Source organism: Mastigoproctus giganteus, chromosome 12 (assembly GCF_048544385.1).
Source record: "Mastigoproctus giganteus isolate SK-2022 chromosome 12, ASM4854438v1, whole genome shotgun sequence".
NCBI lineage: Eukaryota > Metazoa > Arthropoda > Arachnida > Uropygi > Thelyphonidae > Mastigoproctus > Mastigoproctus giganteus.
The window spans coordinates 88,848,785-88,867,522 of NC_143586.1; the positions used below are offsets into that span (position 1 = coordinate 88,848,785).

The following is an 18,738-nucleotide window of genomic DNA, read 5'->3' on the forward strand; positions in this document are numbered from 1 at the left end:
AATTTAGCTTCAAGTGCAGTCTTGACTTTAAAAAACTTAAATCTGTTTTTCTGAAAATATCTGCTGTTTTGCACAGAAAGCTCCTATTTTATGCCTCTTTTAGCCAAAAAATCTCCTATTTTCTTCCTGCCACAGTTGCTGTTTCTAGCTTTTTGAAAGTTAAAAGTTGTAAAAGTTACACCTATGTCGTAGTAGGGTTTTTAGTTTGGTAACTCTAGTTTTTCCTTCTGTGAATCAGATGAACCACTATTTAAAGCATATATACACTGTTAGTATGGAACTGTAGGATCTCTTTCACTCGTAACCTTCCTAACATTCCATAAAACATATGCAAGTCAAGACCAGGTGCCATAATTAATGTTTATGACAAAAGAAAGCATTCATTGAACATGAATTAAATTATTTTCTTTATAATTAGAGGAATTAGTATCATTCTTTGTATATTGGTTGACTTATTGATAAAGCTTATTAATGTTGAAATTTATTAATCATTATTATGTTTAAAATATGAAATTATTTCATAATGCATTAGAAAATATTGTAGGAAATATTGTTGAAATATAGTTATATTCTTGTTTTTACAGGTTTTAAATGGGTGCAAGGAGATGTGTGTGAAGTTTCTCTTCAGCTCTTCAATCCGCTACCTTTTGAGCTCAAGGTTACTCACATGGTACAATATTTTATATATTTTTTATGTTCAAGAGTACACAAAAGGAAATGCTTTTGCTAGCTGTATGCTGCTAGTTGTTATTTTTGTTTGCATGTGTGAAATAAAGATTAGTCGTGATGTTTATGTTCATCACGGGACAGTGCATAGGATTCATATATATTATTCATATATAAAAGTAAAGTGCAGCCATTATCAACCCACTGCAGGGTGGAAGCCTCCTCAACAATTCATGCTGAGGGAAATGGACCATAATCTGCCACGCTGGTCCAGTGCAGGTTGGCAGATCGACCGTATTGAGCAGTCAGGGGCTTGAACCCCGGTCTACTCAAAGAGCGTGTGCTACTGCACTCCCGCTCCTGACCACTCGGCTACGTAGGCCGTATTCATATATATAAATTATAAATGATGATACAGAAGGCTATGATAGATATAAACTAGTTTGTAATGAAGTCACAAAGCAGGTTAGGCATGCTCAGGCAAATTACCCAATGGAAGGTTGTTGATTCCTGAATTTTTTGGATGATGCTGACCCATAGTGTTTCTAACCATACAAAATGGTCTCCCAATTTGTTTCCAGATCCACAGTGATGATTTTTGATGAGCCACAAGGGTTTTCTTTCAAGAGTTGTATATGGTGATTTCATCACTATATACAACTCTTGAAAGAAACCCTTGTGGCTCTGCATCATGCATATGTAAATTTTCCTCATAAATTTGAGCCATGCACTGTTTCTGAAACATTCTAGGCCAAGGAAGAAATGACCTTTGACATGGCCAAGTTGTCACTTCCTTGATTGTCCTGAGTAGAAGTAATCTGTGGATTCTTGATCAAATTTAAACTGCTTAGACCAAAATTTTATCTGATATTCAGAAGGGACAGCATTACCATATACACCTTTTGTTCATTCGTGGAATAAATCTTGATCCATTCCCTTTTGTCAAAAATTTGATGATGGAAAGGCATTTCAAACATGTATGGTTTCTTTGGGGTAGCTACTTTAAATCTTTTCTGTTCTTACATACTTCATTGTACTGAGCCTGACCTGTACAAATAAAGACACTTGTAAGAGCATAATCAAACTAGTTTTTCATAGTTTATACTAGAGCACCCCCCCTTCCCAAGTATCACTGGTCAGTAAAATTTAGTAACAAAAGCATAAAAGTAAATTGTGTGTTAATTCTGAATCTGAATGTACAAATTTTACAATACATTACATTTTTTTTTTTTTTTTTTAATGCAAAAACTGATTTTTGTAACAACATTAGAAATTCAATTATAGGAGATATAGGAGGTGATGACTAATAATTGTGTCATCTGTTATTAGAACCTGTTATAACATGCATAAACATGTTATAACAGGTTATTGGTCATTGTTAATGTTAGTGTCATTTGTCTTCTGTTTATATTTTAAAATCAGTTGTCTGTTTTATTATCTTTGTTTTTCTCTGACAGTCAGGTATGGAGGAATGATATTACCATGGCTGTATGAATTCACTGAACAGTTTCGTTAAACATGCATATTATTTATACTTGGGAGGTCAAGACAAGTTTGGCACTGCATGCATGCTGCATATCATGCTATGTAAACCTGATTGACTGGATGAAAGAAGAGAAGAGCATGCTATTTGTTGTTCCTATAGTATAGCATGAACCAACCTGACATAATGAAGGCTGCTGTTTCTCTTACAAAATTTCTGTTTTTTGTGAAGTAAAAATAAAATAAATATGAATGATTTCTTCTCAATAAAACTACTTTCACACTGGGAAGGTCTGCCTATTCCTGTACCAACGTGCCTCCGTAGCCAGGTGGGCAGGAGCAGCAGTGCATAACACATGCTTCTTGATTAGACTGGGGTTCGAGCCAGTGGTCACCAAATACGGAGGATGTGGAACGGTCAGGGAATGACCACCATATATCCCCGGAGCAATATGGCCTTAGTTGCTAATGCTCCTACTACTAATTGGAAAATACTTTCCATTCAGATTGAGAAAGCAGAGGATCGGAGAAACTGGAATTAAATATGGAATGAAATGGATCTACCATTGAGAAGATCCATACTTCATTCCATAGAGTAGTAATGGACAGAACATTTTGGATTTAAGACTGCAGGAAAGGAATTTTTTAGCTGGGAGCACAAGAATTTCAATATTCAGAAAAAGAAGTAAAAAATTGTCAACATTTTATGGTGTGCAAAATTTCCTTTGTGTGTGTGTGTGTGTGTGTGTGTGTGTGTGTGCGTGCGTGTGTGTGTGTGTGCGCGTGTGTGTGTGCGTGCGTGCGTGTGTGTGCGTGTGCCTAGATATAAATGAACTGATGGAAGAATTTGGATTTTAATATAAATTTGAAGAATGGCAGCTATTCATTGATTAATTTGAAGTAAGTGTAAAGGTAGTTTTATTTACATAATGGAAACACACAGCCTTCAAGACATTATTCGATTCTTTTGGAATTAATAAAACTTTATGAAAGTATGCCCCAAATATTGAAACAATCAAACATATGGACTTTACTGCCAGTTACATAGTAATTTTAAGGTTATTGTACTTTCACTTGGATTGCAGGTGGATATATTAAATATTGCTGTTTCCTCTGGTTGCAGGATAGTCGATAAACAGAAAAGCAGCGATTTCTAGAATTGGCCAGCACAAGAAAAACCCCTTTCTTTGGTAAAGTAATGCCAGCCATGCAGCATTAATGGATCCTCATTTGTTATTTCTTTCTCCATTCACTTAATTTTTTGTTCATTCTCTTGTTTCTTTTATTTTTTTCCCTTCATTCTTCTTTGTCTTTTCTTGTGCTGGCCAATTTTTGCACATCTATTTTGCAGCCATTATTTTTCAATTTAAATTTATGCCCCCCCCTCCCTTATATGTGCTGTCTGAGAAGGTAAGAATGCCATCAGCATTTAGTTTCCTAATCCATTTGAAGCTTAACCAGTTCAATCAGATCTCCTTACAGGTGCCTAGTTTCAAAGTTCTACAATTTGTAGAACTAAAGTCTCTCATGCTAGGATACCCTTTTGAGTCCCTAACTAATCTTGTTTCTCTTTCTGCACCTGTTCAAACAGTTCCACATCCTTAAAATGAAGCTTCCAGACCAGTATGCAGTACTAAAAATACTTATCAGTATACTTCTTACCAAATAAAATTAAAAAAAAAAAAAAAAAACATCCAACATATCTGTCCATATCCTCTAATAATTTGTTTAATGCTTCCTTAAATTTATTCAAAATATTCACTTCTACAACACCAGATGGCAGTCGGTTAATCTCTGGTTAAAGCAAATTTTCTCACATCTATCCTGCAGCAATCACTTTTTGATTTAAGTTTATGCCCCCTTATGTGTGTGTCTGATAAAGAGTAAGAATGCCATCAGCATGTCCATGATGTCCATTGCCATGAGATGGACATCATGGGCATCAGGTCTCCTCACAGGCACCTAGTTTTTGAGCTCTGCAAGTTGTAGAACTAAAGTCTTTTGTGGTAGGAATACCCTTTTGTGTCCCTGACTAAACTTATTGCTCTTCTTTGCACCTGTTCCAACAATTCCAAATCCGTAAAATGAGGCTTCCATACCAGTACACAATAATCTGAGGCTGTGACCAACATTCTCTCATGTATGCCAAGCTGTGCTCACTATCAATATACTCCTTATCCTGGTAGTTTAAAATGCTGATGGAACTGATATTTGAGTGACATTCAAATCAAGTGGACCTAATTTTGGCAAAGTCTGGTTGATCTGTGACATCCAAATCCTCTGCTTGCACTTTCGTGACGTTGGGACTGTTAGTAACTCTGGGTATAACTCCCATGTGCAAGTCCTGAAATGTGACACCTAGCATATTGGAAGTGACCACCCAGGTGCCAAATGGAGGAATGCCACCCCTCTGTGTTACTAGGCAGTACTAGGTGCTAGCTTACTCTCATCAACTGGCGCAATAACAGCACTTTGCTTATTGTAGACTCGAAGTGGTGGAACCCATTTTTAGTCTCCAGAGCAAAGCTCCAGCAAACCCCCCCATCTCTTCCATCATGCAGTATGATTGATGTGTTTTGACGTTATGATGGACATCATGGTGAGATCCAATCTTCCTTACATTTTGAGTGTACAGCTCTAAAACTGTGTTCGCAGGCCAGCCATTAGATAGGCCACCAGACTGAACCTATTGGCAACTCTCTAGGAGGCTTTCAGATCATCTAGTGTATAATCTCGCTGCTTCTACTATGCTAAAAAGATATTCGAAATGCGAAGAAATATCCAAAGAAGGATCAATTCAGGCCCCCCCACCCAGCATCCAAACAATATCCAATAGCTAAAATGCCCAATTCCCCCACCATGCCAGATGCTGACATTTAAAAACTGACAGGTTGGCCGTATCCTCATTCCATTTGTCAGGCCATTCCACGAGTACTGTATATAGATCTGGAGGCCTCATTTTAGGAAGGATGTTGATTTGGTGAGGGGAATGAAGGGATCCTCTTACCAAGAGAGGCTTAAGTTCTGCAAATTACAGCGGCTGGAGACTAGACACCTGCAAGGTGATCTTATTGAGGTGTATAAGGCCTTTAATGGGTTGAGCATGCTGAATTCTGATGGGATTCTTCCACTTGCGCAGATTACGAACCTAAGGGGGCATTAATTCAAATTGAGGAAAGACAGTCGTAGAATAGATGTGCAAAAATTTGCCTTTAGCCAGTGGGTGGTTAATTGCTGAACAAACTTCCATCTGTCATTGTGGAAGTTAATAGCTTAAATAAATTCAAGAAGGAACTGGACAAACATTTAGAAGGAATGGTTGTGTAAAAAAAATTTTTTTTTGGCTGATGCTACATAAGCTCATATGCTTGCTTTCTTGCATCACATGCCTCTATTGCTATTACTATCTCAAAGATGTCAATTTCCACTTAGTCTGCCAAACCTCATGTACTTTTTCTGACAGAATTTCAGTTATTGGTTGATTCAACCACCGCTCATCTCAGTTATTTGCTCTATGATTCCGTTCACTTCAAAGGTGGTACTTGTGCATATGCCCGTTCTGATATTCCCTGTCAGATTTAGTAATTTGGAATCTCCTCTTTTTAATCTTCTCTGGTTTAAAATCTCTCTACCACATTCTGTTATATTCATCTGTTGTCTCGTCGTTCTCCCAACTCCACTAATTATTTAGAACTCTTGCAATTCCTCTCTTTGAAACTTGACTTTCTCCAGTCCAACTTTCCTAACTGTGAGGTAATTTTTCTTGTTGATTTTAATGTTTACAACTCCAGCTGGTTTCCATTTTCTAGTGACAAGAACCAAGCTGGTAGAGATGCTGAGGCTTTTGCAATTACTAATAATAACCTAATTACTAATAATTACTAATAATTACAAATAATAACCTTGCATAGATTGTTCATCTACCTACTAGAATACTAGACAATCCTAACCATACACCCAACACGCTCTTATCTTTTTCTTACAAACAACCCTTCTAAGTGCACATTCGAGGTGAGTGGTCCTCGAGGCACCTCAAATCATTTGACTCAGTCCAACACGAGTGGTTCCTTTATAAGTTGGAACAGGTTGGAATCACAGGGAAAATCCTTAGATGAATTGCTGGGTGGTTTCAGGGCAGGAGGCAGAGGATTGTGATAAATGGTTATTCCTCAGATTGGGTTGATATAAGAAGTGGGATTCCCCAATTCTTATTCTTATTTTTTATTTATTTTATTTACTTTTTGGTATTTTATTTTATTTATTTTTTTGGCTGGTGCAGCATAAGCCATAGGCTTCCTCACACCATGTGGCCATTGCTAATGTGATGGTATCTTCTCCAATGGAGCATTTCTCTTTTGGCCATTCTCAACCTCATGTTGTTTGGCATTACAAGAATGGAAAATGGGATGATCTGAGAGATTTCTTTCCTTCTTCTCCTTGATCGGATTACATTTGCAAATCCTCCGATGTCGATGTTTGCTCATATTGTGTCAGTGTATTCTCGTAAGGATGAAATCCTTTATTCCACACTCCACCTTAAAATCTTGTCGGATTACTGTTTCAAATGTTTTGATGTCAACGTTTGCTTCAACCTTGGTTTTCCAATAAATGTGCTAAGTCCGTTCAAGAGAAGAATGTTGCATATCATAATTGTCTTGTAACCAAATCTCTGGGTGGATTTTCTGCCTACACCATAGTGCGCAACAATTATAAAGCAGTTATTAATCAATCCAAACTGGATTTTGAAAAGAGTAGAAAATTTGCTTCTTGTTCAAATGGTAATCGAACATTCCAGTCTCTTGCCAAAGCTATTGGCTGCAACCTTTGTCATCTCTGTTCCCATCTCTGTCAAAACCAGATGATTCTGCTGCCACTTTAGTCAAAGATAAAGCTGACCTATTAGCATCCTATTTTTTTTTTCAACTTGCATATTGATGATCTTGGTAAACCACCTCCCACCATTCCTAGTACCCTCCATTTAATGCCTCCGGTGGTCTTCCAGCAGTAGGATGTCCAGAACAAGTGGTATTTCTCCACATTTCCTTAAAGCCTGTGCTCCTGTTCTGTGTTGCCTTTTTTCACTTTCTTATTCCAAAGGTGTTTTCCCTTCTCCTTAGAAATTTGCTCATATCCAGCCAGTTCCTAAAAAGGGTGACAAATCCCTCCCATCCAATTATCGTCCCATTTCAATTACTTCTACTCTTTCTAAAGTAATGGAGAAATCAATTAACCACCAACCCTTAAACTATCTAGAAACCTTCCGTCTCATCAATGATTGCCAGTATAGATTCTGTTAGTTTCAATCCACTGGTGATATTCTGGCTTATGTTACCCATCTATGGTCAAATTCAATGAAAAGTTTGGTGAACTCAAGCAGTTGCACTTGACATTTCAAAGGCTTTTGATCATGTTTGGCATAAAGGTCTTCTAAATAAACTTTCATCTTCTGGTGTGCCAATTGTCTTTTGTAATTGGGTATCCAGTTTTCTCTGACCGCTCACTGCAAGGATGGTTGATGGCTCTGTCTTTTAACTTCTCCACTAGTGCTAATGTTCCCCAAGGTTCAGTTCTTTCTCCCACTGTTTTCCTCTTGTATATTAATGACCTTCTTCCATTGACCAGAAATTCTATTCATAGTTTTTTCTGATGATAGCACATTGTATTCCACCTTCCAGTTTGAGAAACCTTGCCCTGCTCGATCAGCTTCAACTTCTCGAAAATCTGCTAGCAATTCCTTAAATGCTGATGTCCAGGTAATTCTCCAGGGCAAAGATAACTTAGTTGATTTCAATCCCTCTAAAACTCAGTCCTGTCTTATATCTCACAAAAAGAATTCTTCTGCTCCTATGCTTATCTTCAATAACACTCTGATTTCTAGGTAAGGTCATATATCTCTGTAGATTACCTTGACTTATAATCTCTCTTGGCATAAGCACATTACAAATATTGCTTCCTTTGCATCTAAAAAACTGGGTTTTCTCTTTTGCTCTCGGCATTACTTTTCTTCCAAGAGCTGTTCACTCTGTAGAAATTACACATTCCCCCTACCATAGAACATTGTTCCCACATCTGGGGCATCTCTGAGGCTTCTAGATTCCATTCAAAAGAGTACAATTAGGTTAATTAATGATTCATCTCTGACAGAATCTCTCCACTCTCTGTCTCACAGACATTCTGTTTTTGCTGCATGCCTTTTCTGTAGATACTTCCATGGGCACTGTTCTTCTGAATTGGATTCTATAATTCCTGCTCTCTCTTCCAAAGCAGTCCAAACATGTATTGCAACCAGTCAACATCTGGCGCCTCCATAGCCAGGTGGGCAAGAGCAACGGTGTGTAGCCCACGCTTCTTGATTAGACTGGGGTTTGAGCCCGTGACCACCAAATATGGAGGATGCGGAAAGGTCAGGGAATGACCACCGCATATCTCTGGAGCAATATGGCCTTAGTTGCTAATGCTCCTAAACACCAAATAACAACAATGGTCAACATCCTTTTACTGTCCAACTTCAAACTCACAGAACCAACTTTTCTTCTTCCTCATTTATTCACTCAACTTTCGTTTTCTGCAACAGCCTTCCTTCATATGTATATCCTGAAAATTAGTCTAGAGAAGTTCTAGTCTAATGTAAACAAGTATCTTCTTTCATCTTCTCAACCTTCAATCCATGCACAATACGAAGTACTATAGGTTCTAACACCTCTTGTGTTTGAGATTTTCATAAAAAAAAAAAAAATCAAGACTCAAGGTACTAATCATTGCTTTATACAATGAGATAATCAATTCATCCCTGTTGGCAATATTTCTGTATATCATTGACAGAACCCCATGCATGTGCTACCATCCAGTTGGTATTCTGGGATTACTGTTGCCCATATGCAGTAACTTTTATTTATCAGTGTTAAACTTCATTAACTTTTCAGCTCGTCTGCCTAATTTTTCTAGATCTTGTTGCTGTAGTATACTTTGAATTCTGTTGTTAACCACCTTGACAACCTTTACATTATCTGAAAACTTAGAAAATAAGCTTGATATATGTTCATCAGTATTGAAAACAGTAAGTGGCCCAGAACTGAACCCTAAGAGACTCCAATGATAACATTAGTCTAAGAAGAGCAGTGCAGGATTATCAATAGTTATGTGATTCATATATGGTGCACCAGTTCAGCTTATCTCTTTCCTTCTAGTGGTAACATAAGCAAGGAATGAATTCTTTGCTACTTTGTTTCCATTCTTAGCCAAAAACCTCTCGTAATCTGCCTTAGTGCCTACCCCCAATGGCTTTATTGCAACTAGTTTGTACTTACTGTAAATTTCTGTGTCCTTTGATAATTATAAATTATCAGGGGACACAGAAATTTACAGTAATTATAATCACAGAAATTATAATTATCAGGGGCCACAGAAATATCCTATGCATATTTATTCTCTGCCATTAGTGTTTTCAGTTTATCTCACATTGATCAGGTCTAATGATTAAATAATATTTCTTAGGCTTCTGTAGCCAAGTGATCAGGTGTGAGGGTACAAAAGTACCCTCACATCTGATCTTTATTCTTTCTACCTTTCTACCTTATTATTTCTACCTTGTGAACTCTTCTGACATTATCTAATTTTCCCAGAGTGTAAACAGAAAATTTATTTATTTTGTTGGTTTAAAAAGCTTAGTAGCATAACATAATACATTTAGGGCAATATCCTCAGGTTATGTAGAAGTTAACTAACATATAAGTTAGTGTTAGAGCATCATGTCTATACATAGCCAAATATTAAGTAGTTGAAAAATGGCATCATTTAAGTATATCTCATATTGTAAATACCTTCACAATGAGTTACCACGATATTGCACTACCTCAAATAACTGGTAACACTTTACCAGTGGAGAAGACTACTGTTACTTATTCTCTATAACTTCTACGCAACCTGAGGCTATTGCCCTAAATGTATTATGTAATCTTAATTACTTGTACACCATCAGGCATCTCTCATATTGTGAAGTTATACTTCTCAACTAGGTTGTCATCATTGCAACACTAGGGTATCTGCCAAGAATAAGTAACAATAGTCTTCACCATTGGTGAAACATTACTTATTTGAAGTAGTGCAATATCATGGTAACTCGTGAAGGTATTCACAATATGAGATATACTTAAATGATGCCATTTTTCAACTACTTAGTAGTTGGCTATATATAGACATGGTGCTCTAGTATTAACTTTAGTTTAGTAGCTTAAATGATTTCCTCTCTGAATACTTTCACTTTAGAATTTGCAATTTAGAAGTTTCAGTTGGTAGTGTCATCATTTTGTCCTGTTAAGAATTACTTAAAAACTTTCAAGACCATTGCAGTTGCCTTTACAAAAGCACAACCACTTCCCTTTACACTTGACAGCAGCTACATAAAATCTGGTTAATTTGAAGTTCAAAAGATGAAAATGCATCTGTTTCTGTTTAAATGGGTTTGTTGGTCAGGCCATATCTTAAGCACTGGTATGTACAGGTCTGCAGGCCTCATTTTAGGAAAGATGTAGACTGCTGGAATGGGTACAGAGAAGGGCAGTGAGATTGTTGAGGGAAACAAAGGGGTGCTCTTATCAAGAAAGGCTTCAATTCTGGAAATTGCATCATCTAGAGACTAGGCACCAGCAAAGTGATCTCATGTTTAAGGCTTTGAATGCTTGAGCAAAATTAATGTTGATAGGATTCTTCCTCTTGCTCAGCCTATGCACATGAGGGGACATAAATTCAAATTGAGAAAGGATGGTTGCAGAATAGAAGTGTGGAAGTTTGCCTTCAGCCAGTGGATGTGCTTGATCGCTGGAACAGGAACAATCTACCATCTGCTGTTTTAGAAGTGGATAGTTTGAATAAATTCAAGGGAGAACTAGACAGATTATTGGAGGGGTGGATAGGTGAAATAGAGATAATTTATTTTCTTTTGGCTGATGCTGTAAAAGCCTGCTTTCTTGCATCATTTGCCACTATTAATTAATTCCAAGTATCCATATAAGTTCAGAACATATGAATATTAATTAATCAAGAGAAATTTTTATTCAGTCTTATTTACGCTGCAGAATTTCATTAATTCTCATTTTAAATATTATAGTACTTTAGTTTCATTGTGGTAGACACGCATTGAAAGAATGTAAACATGAATTTAATCAACACAAGAAAGATAAAAATTGTGCTGTGGAGAAATTTAGTAAACTTCTATGTGATAACAAGATTTGCTAAGTTTCATTTTTGCTTCTATACCAGTACTGCTCAATGTATATAAGCTCTATATCAAAACAAGTGCCATGTGTTTATTATTTTTAATTGTACATCATACCTTAGAGAGAGAGAGAGAGAGAGAGAGAGAGAGAGAGAGAGAGAGAGAGAGAGACTATATTTGAAATATTATTTGCCATTTAATACTTAAGCTAGGTAAACAAGGACAATATTTCTCCCTTTTTGGCTTTATCACTTGCAGTAAGCAGCAACCTATTGTTGCTATGTGAACTGGTAACCAGCTGGATGTCACTTTAAAACAGCAGAACGGTTGACAGAAAATGCTAAGTGTCTGAGTTCAGCTTAAAAAAAAAAAGTGTGATTACCGTTGTGAAATTTTACCTCAGTTGTGGAATAAAATATATTTTTTTAAATATTATATGCACCCGTATACTAAAATAAAGAATGCATAACAAAAAAAAAAAAAAAAAACGATTTTCAGGATATTAGAATCATTTAATCCAAGCATGGATTCTGTAATTAGTGACTTGATTTATTCATAGAAGAAAATAATTTAGTTGTGCACAATCAAAATAAAATTTCACAATTGTACTCAAATGTATATTTTTAATTCTTTACCCACACTGAGCTCTCACTCTCTCTCTAACAGCAAACTGGTCACCAGTTCATAGAGGCCCTCTACGATTAGTTTACATAGCTGTAATTACTAAGATTAGTTTAGCATCATGTTGCAAAGTTAACTGAAGGTGCAGCAATACAAGAGGTGAGAAATATACCCTTCTATTTTTGCACCTATTATAAACATTAAACAGTGAATAATATCCCACAATATTGATATTCTCTCTTTAGAATTTATCTACAATTATACATAGTAAATAACATAGCACTTGTTTTAATGTACATTGAACTGTATGACTGTTACGAGAGCAAAAATGAAACTTCCCAAAAATTAAACTTGTGAATTCCTTAATAAGAATTATTAATTTTTTTACATTTATGTGAAATTATATTTTTTCTCTGAAGCATATTTATTATGATTCTTTTCTCATTGTCTATCATTAGTGGTTTTTGTTTTCTGTGGTGTAAACAAAATAGATTAGATGTGTGCACCTATAATGTGGGATAAAATTATGTAAATTTATGATTCCACATCCAATTCTTGGAGAAATAATTAGAAATATAAAATTTAAAGGTATCGCATAATGATATTTTATGGAATACACTGGCAACTTTTTATTATAATGATGTTTGCCTGTAAGGATTTGACAGTCTTTTCAAATTAGACAAGCTCTTCACAAGTTGCATGGACCCAGTTTGATTTCATATTTCACTGTAGATGTATTCAAATAATCCATACGAAAATGCATATGAAACCCTATAAAGTTGATCAGGGAACAATAGTGACTTCAAAATACATCACATTTTGAATAATCTGATATTGAATTAATGATGATGTATTGCATATCTAAGTAAATTCTGCAACAATTACTACTACCTACAATTACAATTACTGGTAACCTTCTCCTGGGGATTCTTGATGCATGAAGAGAAACTGCTGATAATCAGATCAAGAGCATCACTTTCTCTTGTCTCTCTAACATGCTGTAGAAAACAGTCATCCAGTAAATTCAGGAAATTAATTGCTACTGTTTGAATTCCAAACCTTCCAAGTTTCAGTCAGTATCTGGAAAGTTAAAATGCACCATTATAAGACATTTCTGGTTTGTTGGTCCATATAGTTCATTATACTTATCACACCCATTTGTTTATAACATACTCATACTCTCATTTTTGTTTCCCAGCATTGCACCAAACTGACTCAATATTGCACTAACCATTCACATCAATTATGAGGACAGTGGATGTGAGTAATGATTGAGGCAACTGATAATACTAGCCAACCAAAACAATTTTTTTTGTTTTTACCTCTATAGCAAAAGTTGGAAATTCTAGAGGAAATTGATCCACTGATTACAAAAATAGGAATATTATGTCTCTAACATGTCTCCATTGAAAGAAATATTGAAATTTTAGTAACCTAATGAACGATAAATTTCAGTTATCATATAATAATATGTATGCTGTTTTTTTCATTTTGAAATACTTTAATCCAACATGTACCATGTGCATTCTGTTTTCCTTAGAAATGTTTGCTACCCTGAGAGTTTACCTTGTAGTTCATTTAACTTTCCTTCTTAAGAATGATGAGAGAGATTATTTCCTCCAGCAGTAATCTCTCTCATCATGCCAGTATAGTAATAATAGTAATAGTAATAGAGGCATGTGATGCAAGAAGGCAAGTGTATGAGCTTATGTAGCATCAGCCAAAAAAAAAATTCACACAACGATTCCCTCTAAATGTTTGTCCAGTTCCTCCTTGAATTTATTTAAGCTATCAACTCCACAACAACACATGGAAGTTTGTTCCAGAAATTAACCGCCCTCTGGCTAAAGGCAAATTTTCGGACATTTATTCTACAACTTTCCTCAATTTGAATTTATGCCACCTTAGGTTCGTAATCTGAGCAAGTGGAAGAATCCATCAGAATTCAGCATGCTCAATCCATTCAAGGCCTTATACACCTCAATCAGATCATCTCGCAGGTGTCTAGTCTCCAGCCGCTGAAATTTGCAGAACTTAAGCCTCTCTTGGTAAGAGGATCCCTTCATTCCCCTCACTAATCTTGTTACCCTTCTCTATACCTGCTCAAGCAAATCTACATCCTTCCTAAAATGAGGCCTCCAGACCTGTATGCAGTACTCAAGGCGTGGCCTGACCATTGCCTTATACAAAGGGATAATCACCTCCATTTCCCTGCTAGCAAAATTCCTGTATATCATTGACAAAACCCCATGACCTGTTCTTGCAGCATGTCTGCATTGCTGAGAAAACTTCATATCTGAATGCACAATTACTCCCAGGTATTTTTCATTTTCTACCACCCTAAGTGTAGTACCACACAGTTGGTATGTTCCTCTCGGATTACTTCTACCCATATGCAGTACTTTGCATTTGTCAATATTAAACTTCAGTTGCCACTTCTCAGCCCATCTGCCCAAATTTTCTAAATCCTGTTGCAGTAGCACACTGCCATTACTGTCATTAACAACACTGCCAACCTTTGTATCATCTGCAAACTTCGACACTAAGCCTGATATACCTTCATCAATATCATTGATAAATATACAAAACAACAGTGGACCCAACACCGAACCCTGTGGAACTCCACTAATAACATTAGTCCACGAAGCGCAGCATCCATTGATTACCACCCTCTGTCTTCTCCCACTCAACCACCCTTTTATCCATTGTATCTTAGACCTTGGTAATGCTTTTCCATTGTGGATATGTCCTGATGAAAGTATTCACTTGATCATCATTTAAATCTCCCAAATTGAGAGAGGGAAAAAAATGAAGAAAATGAATTTTTTTCAGAGACATACAGTAGCCGATATCTTTATAATGTATTCTGTAGCTTTGTTTCAAATACATCATCTTTGAGGAGTTTCTTTATTTGAGGCTCAATGGAAATTCCTTTTTTCAATTTGATATCTGTTAAATTAGGAAACACTCCCATATTATAGCAGAATATACCAGCCGGTGGTTGATTGCTGGAAAAAACTTCCATCTATCAATGTAGAAGTTGACATCTTAAATAAATTCAAAGCAGAACTAGATAAACATTTAGAGGGAATGGTGGGTGAAATGGGAAGGTTTTTTTTTTTTTTTTTTGGCTGATACTGTATAAGCTTGCTTTCTTGCATCATATGCCTCTACTAATGTTAATCCACTTCTTCCTTTATCGAGAGCCTCAACAATTCTTCATTAATCCAAGATTTATATGCAAAGGTGGAAGTACCTTTTTCAGTTCAACCAATGGAACATAATTTTTACTTCTCCATGGTAAAAAATTCCTCCCTCTTTTGCCACTGCTGCACATATAATGCTCTTCTATTGAACAATTGTCCCAAAAACATAGAAAACAACAATAATTTGTGAAATCTCCCTGTGGACCAGCAAGTAATCAATTATCTTAAGATCAACACAGACATTCCAAGAAAAGTTTGGATACTTTATTGAACTCAAGATCTTGGACATACTTCACATCTTACTTGGACATCATGCTTCTTTCAAGTGAACAGCATGACATAGAGTAACATCGTAATGTATTTCCATTGAGCAGCAAAACTGCTTTTAAATTTAATTTTGAGCCATCAATAAATATATGCCATTCATTAGGATTATGTTCAATTCCCAGTTTGTTCAGAAGACCACTAAGATCATTAACATCACCACAGAATCACATGCCACCATCAGTAACAAAATTTTTAAAAAACTTTTTGACATTTTCTCTGTACTGTAATTATAGTTCCTGCTTCAAGTAACTTTTACTCTTGTAACCTAGAACCAAGGAGTTCTGGTTGCTGTTTAGATAAATTTAAATCCCAAGCTAAGTTATTCAACTCTTTTTGCTTAATTAAGTGTGACATGCTATAATTTTCTGGTCGGTAGTCCAAATCTGTTGAAGTGGATGGTCCAGCAAAGTCTGCAACACAAGGATCCTTTCTATATTCATTGTTACTTCCATTATTACATGATTTTAGAAGATCTGATATTAGCAAGTCTTCATTATGAGGTTGCAGTAGCCAAGTGGTCAAGCACGCAGGTGCATAAGCACACATGCCTTGAGTGACCCGGGTTCAAGCCTGTGACTCTAAATACGGTGCTATTTCTTCTATTCTCTTTACCTTGTGAACTCTTACCATGTGGTCATCCCAGAGTATAACCAGAAAATTTAATAAATTTATTTATTATGGTGGAACAGGCCTAACTGAAGATATGTTAGGATATTTGATGCTGTGATTGCTTTTCTGGACATTCCTGATGTTTTTGTCATGCAGAAATAGCAATCATCTATGTGGTTTCACTGGTCTTCCCATGCCAGAGGGACAGCAAAAAGCATACTTTTAGTTTTCCCATTTAGCCATATCCTCAGATTTGTGGTGCAGTAATAGCGCATATGTGGAGACCAAGTTTTGTGTTGTTCACAGTCTTACAACCAAAGTACACAGAATTTGCACACCAATGTGCATATTCTCGTTTTACCTACACTAATTACACTGGACAATGTAATTTTTACCTACACTAATGTGATATATTAGTCTAGGTAAAAATTACATTGGCCAGTGTAATTGAGATTTTGTCAGAAAACAAAAATGTTTAAGAAGGTATATCAGGCTTTTTGTCGAAGTTTGCAGATGCTACAAAGGTTGGCAGGGTTGTTAATGGCAGTGTGCTACTGCAACAGGATCTAGAAAATTTGGGCAGATGGGCTGAGAAGTGGCAACTGAAGTTTAACATTGACAAATGCAAAGTACTGCATATGGGTAGAAGTAACTCCAGAGGAACATACCAACTGTGTGGTACTACATTTAGGGTGGTAAAAAATGAAAGCGACCTGGATGTGATTGTGCAGTCAGATATGAAGTTTTCTGAGCAATGCAGACAGGCTGTCAGAGCAGGTCACGTGGTATTGTCATTGATGTACAGGAATTTTGCTAGCAGGAAAAAAAGGAGGTGATTATTCCTTTGTATGCTGACTGGGCTAGCTGGGTAGGTAAAGTGCCTGCCTGGCAACCCAAAGGTCGCGGGTTTCATTCCCGCCTCGGGCTGGATATCACGATGGTGCCGAACCAGCCAGTTGGTTGGATATCCCAGCCACGATATTCGAAGGAAGCAAGAAAAAACTGGTTCCTTCGTGTATTGATCACATCATACGAAATAAATAAAATTCCTTTGTATAACGCAATGGTCAGGCCACGTCTTGAGTACTGCATGCAGGTCCGGAGGCCTCATTTTAGGAAGGGTGTAGAGTTGCTTGATCATGTACAGAGAAGGGCAGTAAGTTCTGCAAAATGCAGCGGCTGGAGACTAGACACCTGCGAGGTGATCTGATCGAGGTGTATAAGGCCTTGAATGGATTGAGCATGCTGAATTCTTATGGGATTTTACCACTTGCTCAGATTGCGAACGTGAGGAGCATAAATTCAAATTGAGGAAGTACAGTTGTATATGTGCAGAAATTTGCCTTTAGCCAGTGGGTGGTTAATTTTTGGAATAAACTTCCATCTGTCATTGTGGAAGTTGGTAGCTTAAATAAATTCAAGGTGGAACTGGACAAACTTTTAGAGGGAATGGTTGTGTGATTTTTTTTTTTTGATTCAAACGCTTTCTTTCTTGCATCACATCCTGTATTACAAGGTTTTATTCTGCCTAAAAAAGAATTTTGAAAATTATTGCTAGTCAAGTTAGATATCCTAGAGGCGGCATATGAAACTATAGCTTTGCAATGACAGCGGTCATCGTCAAAGCTATTTGCATTAATAGAGTGATGCAAGAAAGAAAGCTTATACAGCATCAGCGAAAAAACAAAAAAAAACCAACTCTTCCCATTTTACCCGCCCATTCACTCCAAACGTTTGTCTAATTCTACCCTGAATTTATTTAAGCTATCAAATTCCACAATGACAGAAAGAAGCTTGTTCCAGCAATCAACCAACTGCTGGCTAAAGGCAAATTTCTGCACATCTATTCTGCAACTGTCTTTCCTCAGTTTGAATTTATGACTTAGCAGGTTCGTAATCTGAGCATGAGGAAGAATCCCATTGAGCTTGCTCACATCATTCAAGGCCTTATACACCTCAGTCAGATCACCTCGCAGGTACCTAGTTTCCAGACATGGCAATTTGCAGAACTTAAGCCTTTCTTGGTAAGAGAAACCCTTGATTCTACTCATCAATATCATTGATCTCCTCTGTACTCATTCCAGCAGCTCTACATTCTTCCTAAAATGAGGCCTCCAGACCTGTATGCGGTACTCAAGGTGAGGCCTGACCATTGCCTTATGCAAAGGGATAATCACCTCCTTATCCCTGCTTGCAAAATTCCTGTATATCATTGACGAGACCCCTTGAGCTACTCTTGCAGCCTGTTTGCACTGTTCAGAAAACTTCATATCTGACTGCACAATCACCCCCAAGTTTTTTTCATTCTCCACTTCCATGAGTGTATTACTGCACAGTTGGTATGTTACTCTGGGGTTACTTCTACCCATATGCAGTACTTTGCATTTGTTAATGTTAAGATTCAGTTGCTACTTATCAACATATCTTCCCAACTTTTCTGGATCCTGTTGCTGCAGCATACTGTCATTACTGCCATTAACAACCATGCCAACCTTTGTATCATCTGCAAACTTGAACATTAAGCTTGATATTCCTTCTTCAATATCATTGATAAATATACAAAAGAACAATGGGCCATACAAAGAACCCTGGGGTACTCCACTAATAACATTA

The 18,738-nt window shown here is 36.7% G+C and overlaps 1 protein-coding gene across 1 annotated transcript in view; it reads left to right on the top strand.

Moving 5' to 3' along the window:
• Positions 1–18,738, top strand: part of brun (trafficking protein particle complex subunit brun) — a 379,016-nt gene that overhangs the window by 200,172 nt on the left and 160,106 nt on the right. Inside the window, exon 14 of the mRNA XM_090385832.1 lies at positions 585–670. Within this exon, the coding sequence (XP_090241958.1) occupies positions 585–670 (86 nt within the window). The remainder of the gene's footprint in view (positions 1–584; positions 671–18,738) is intronic.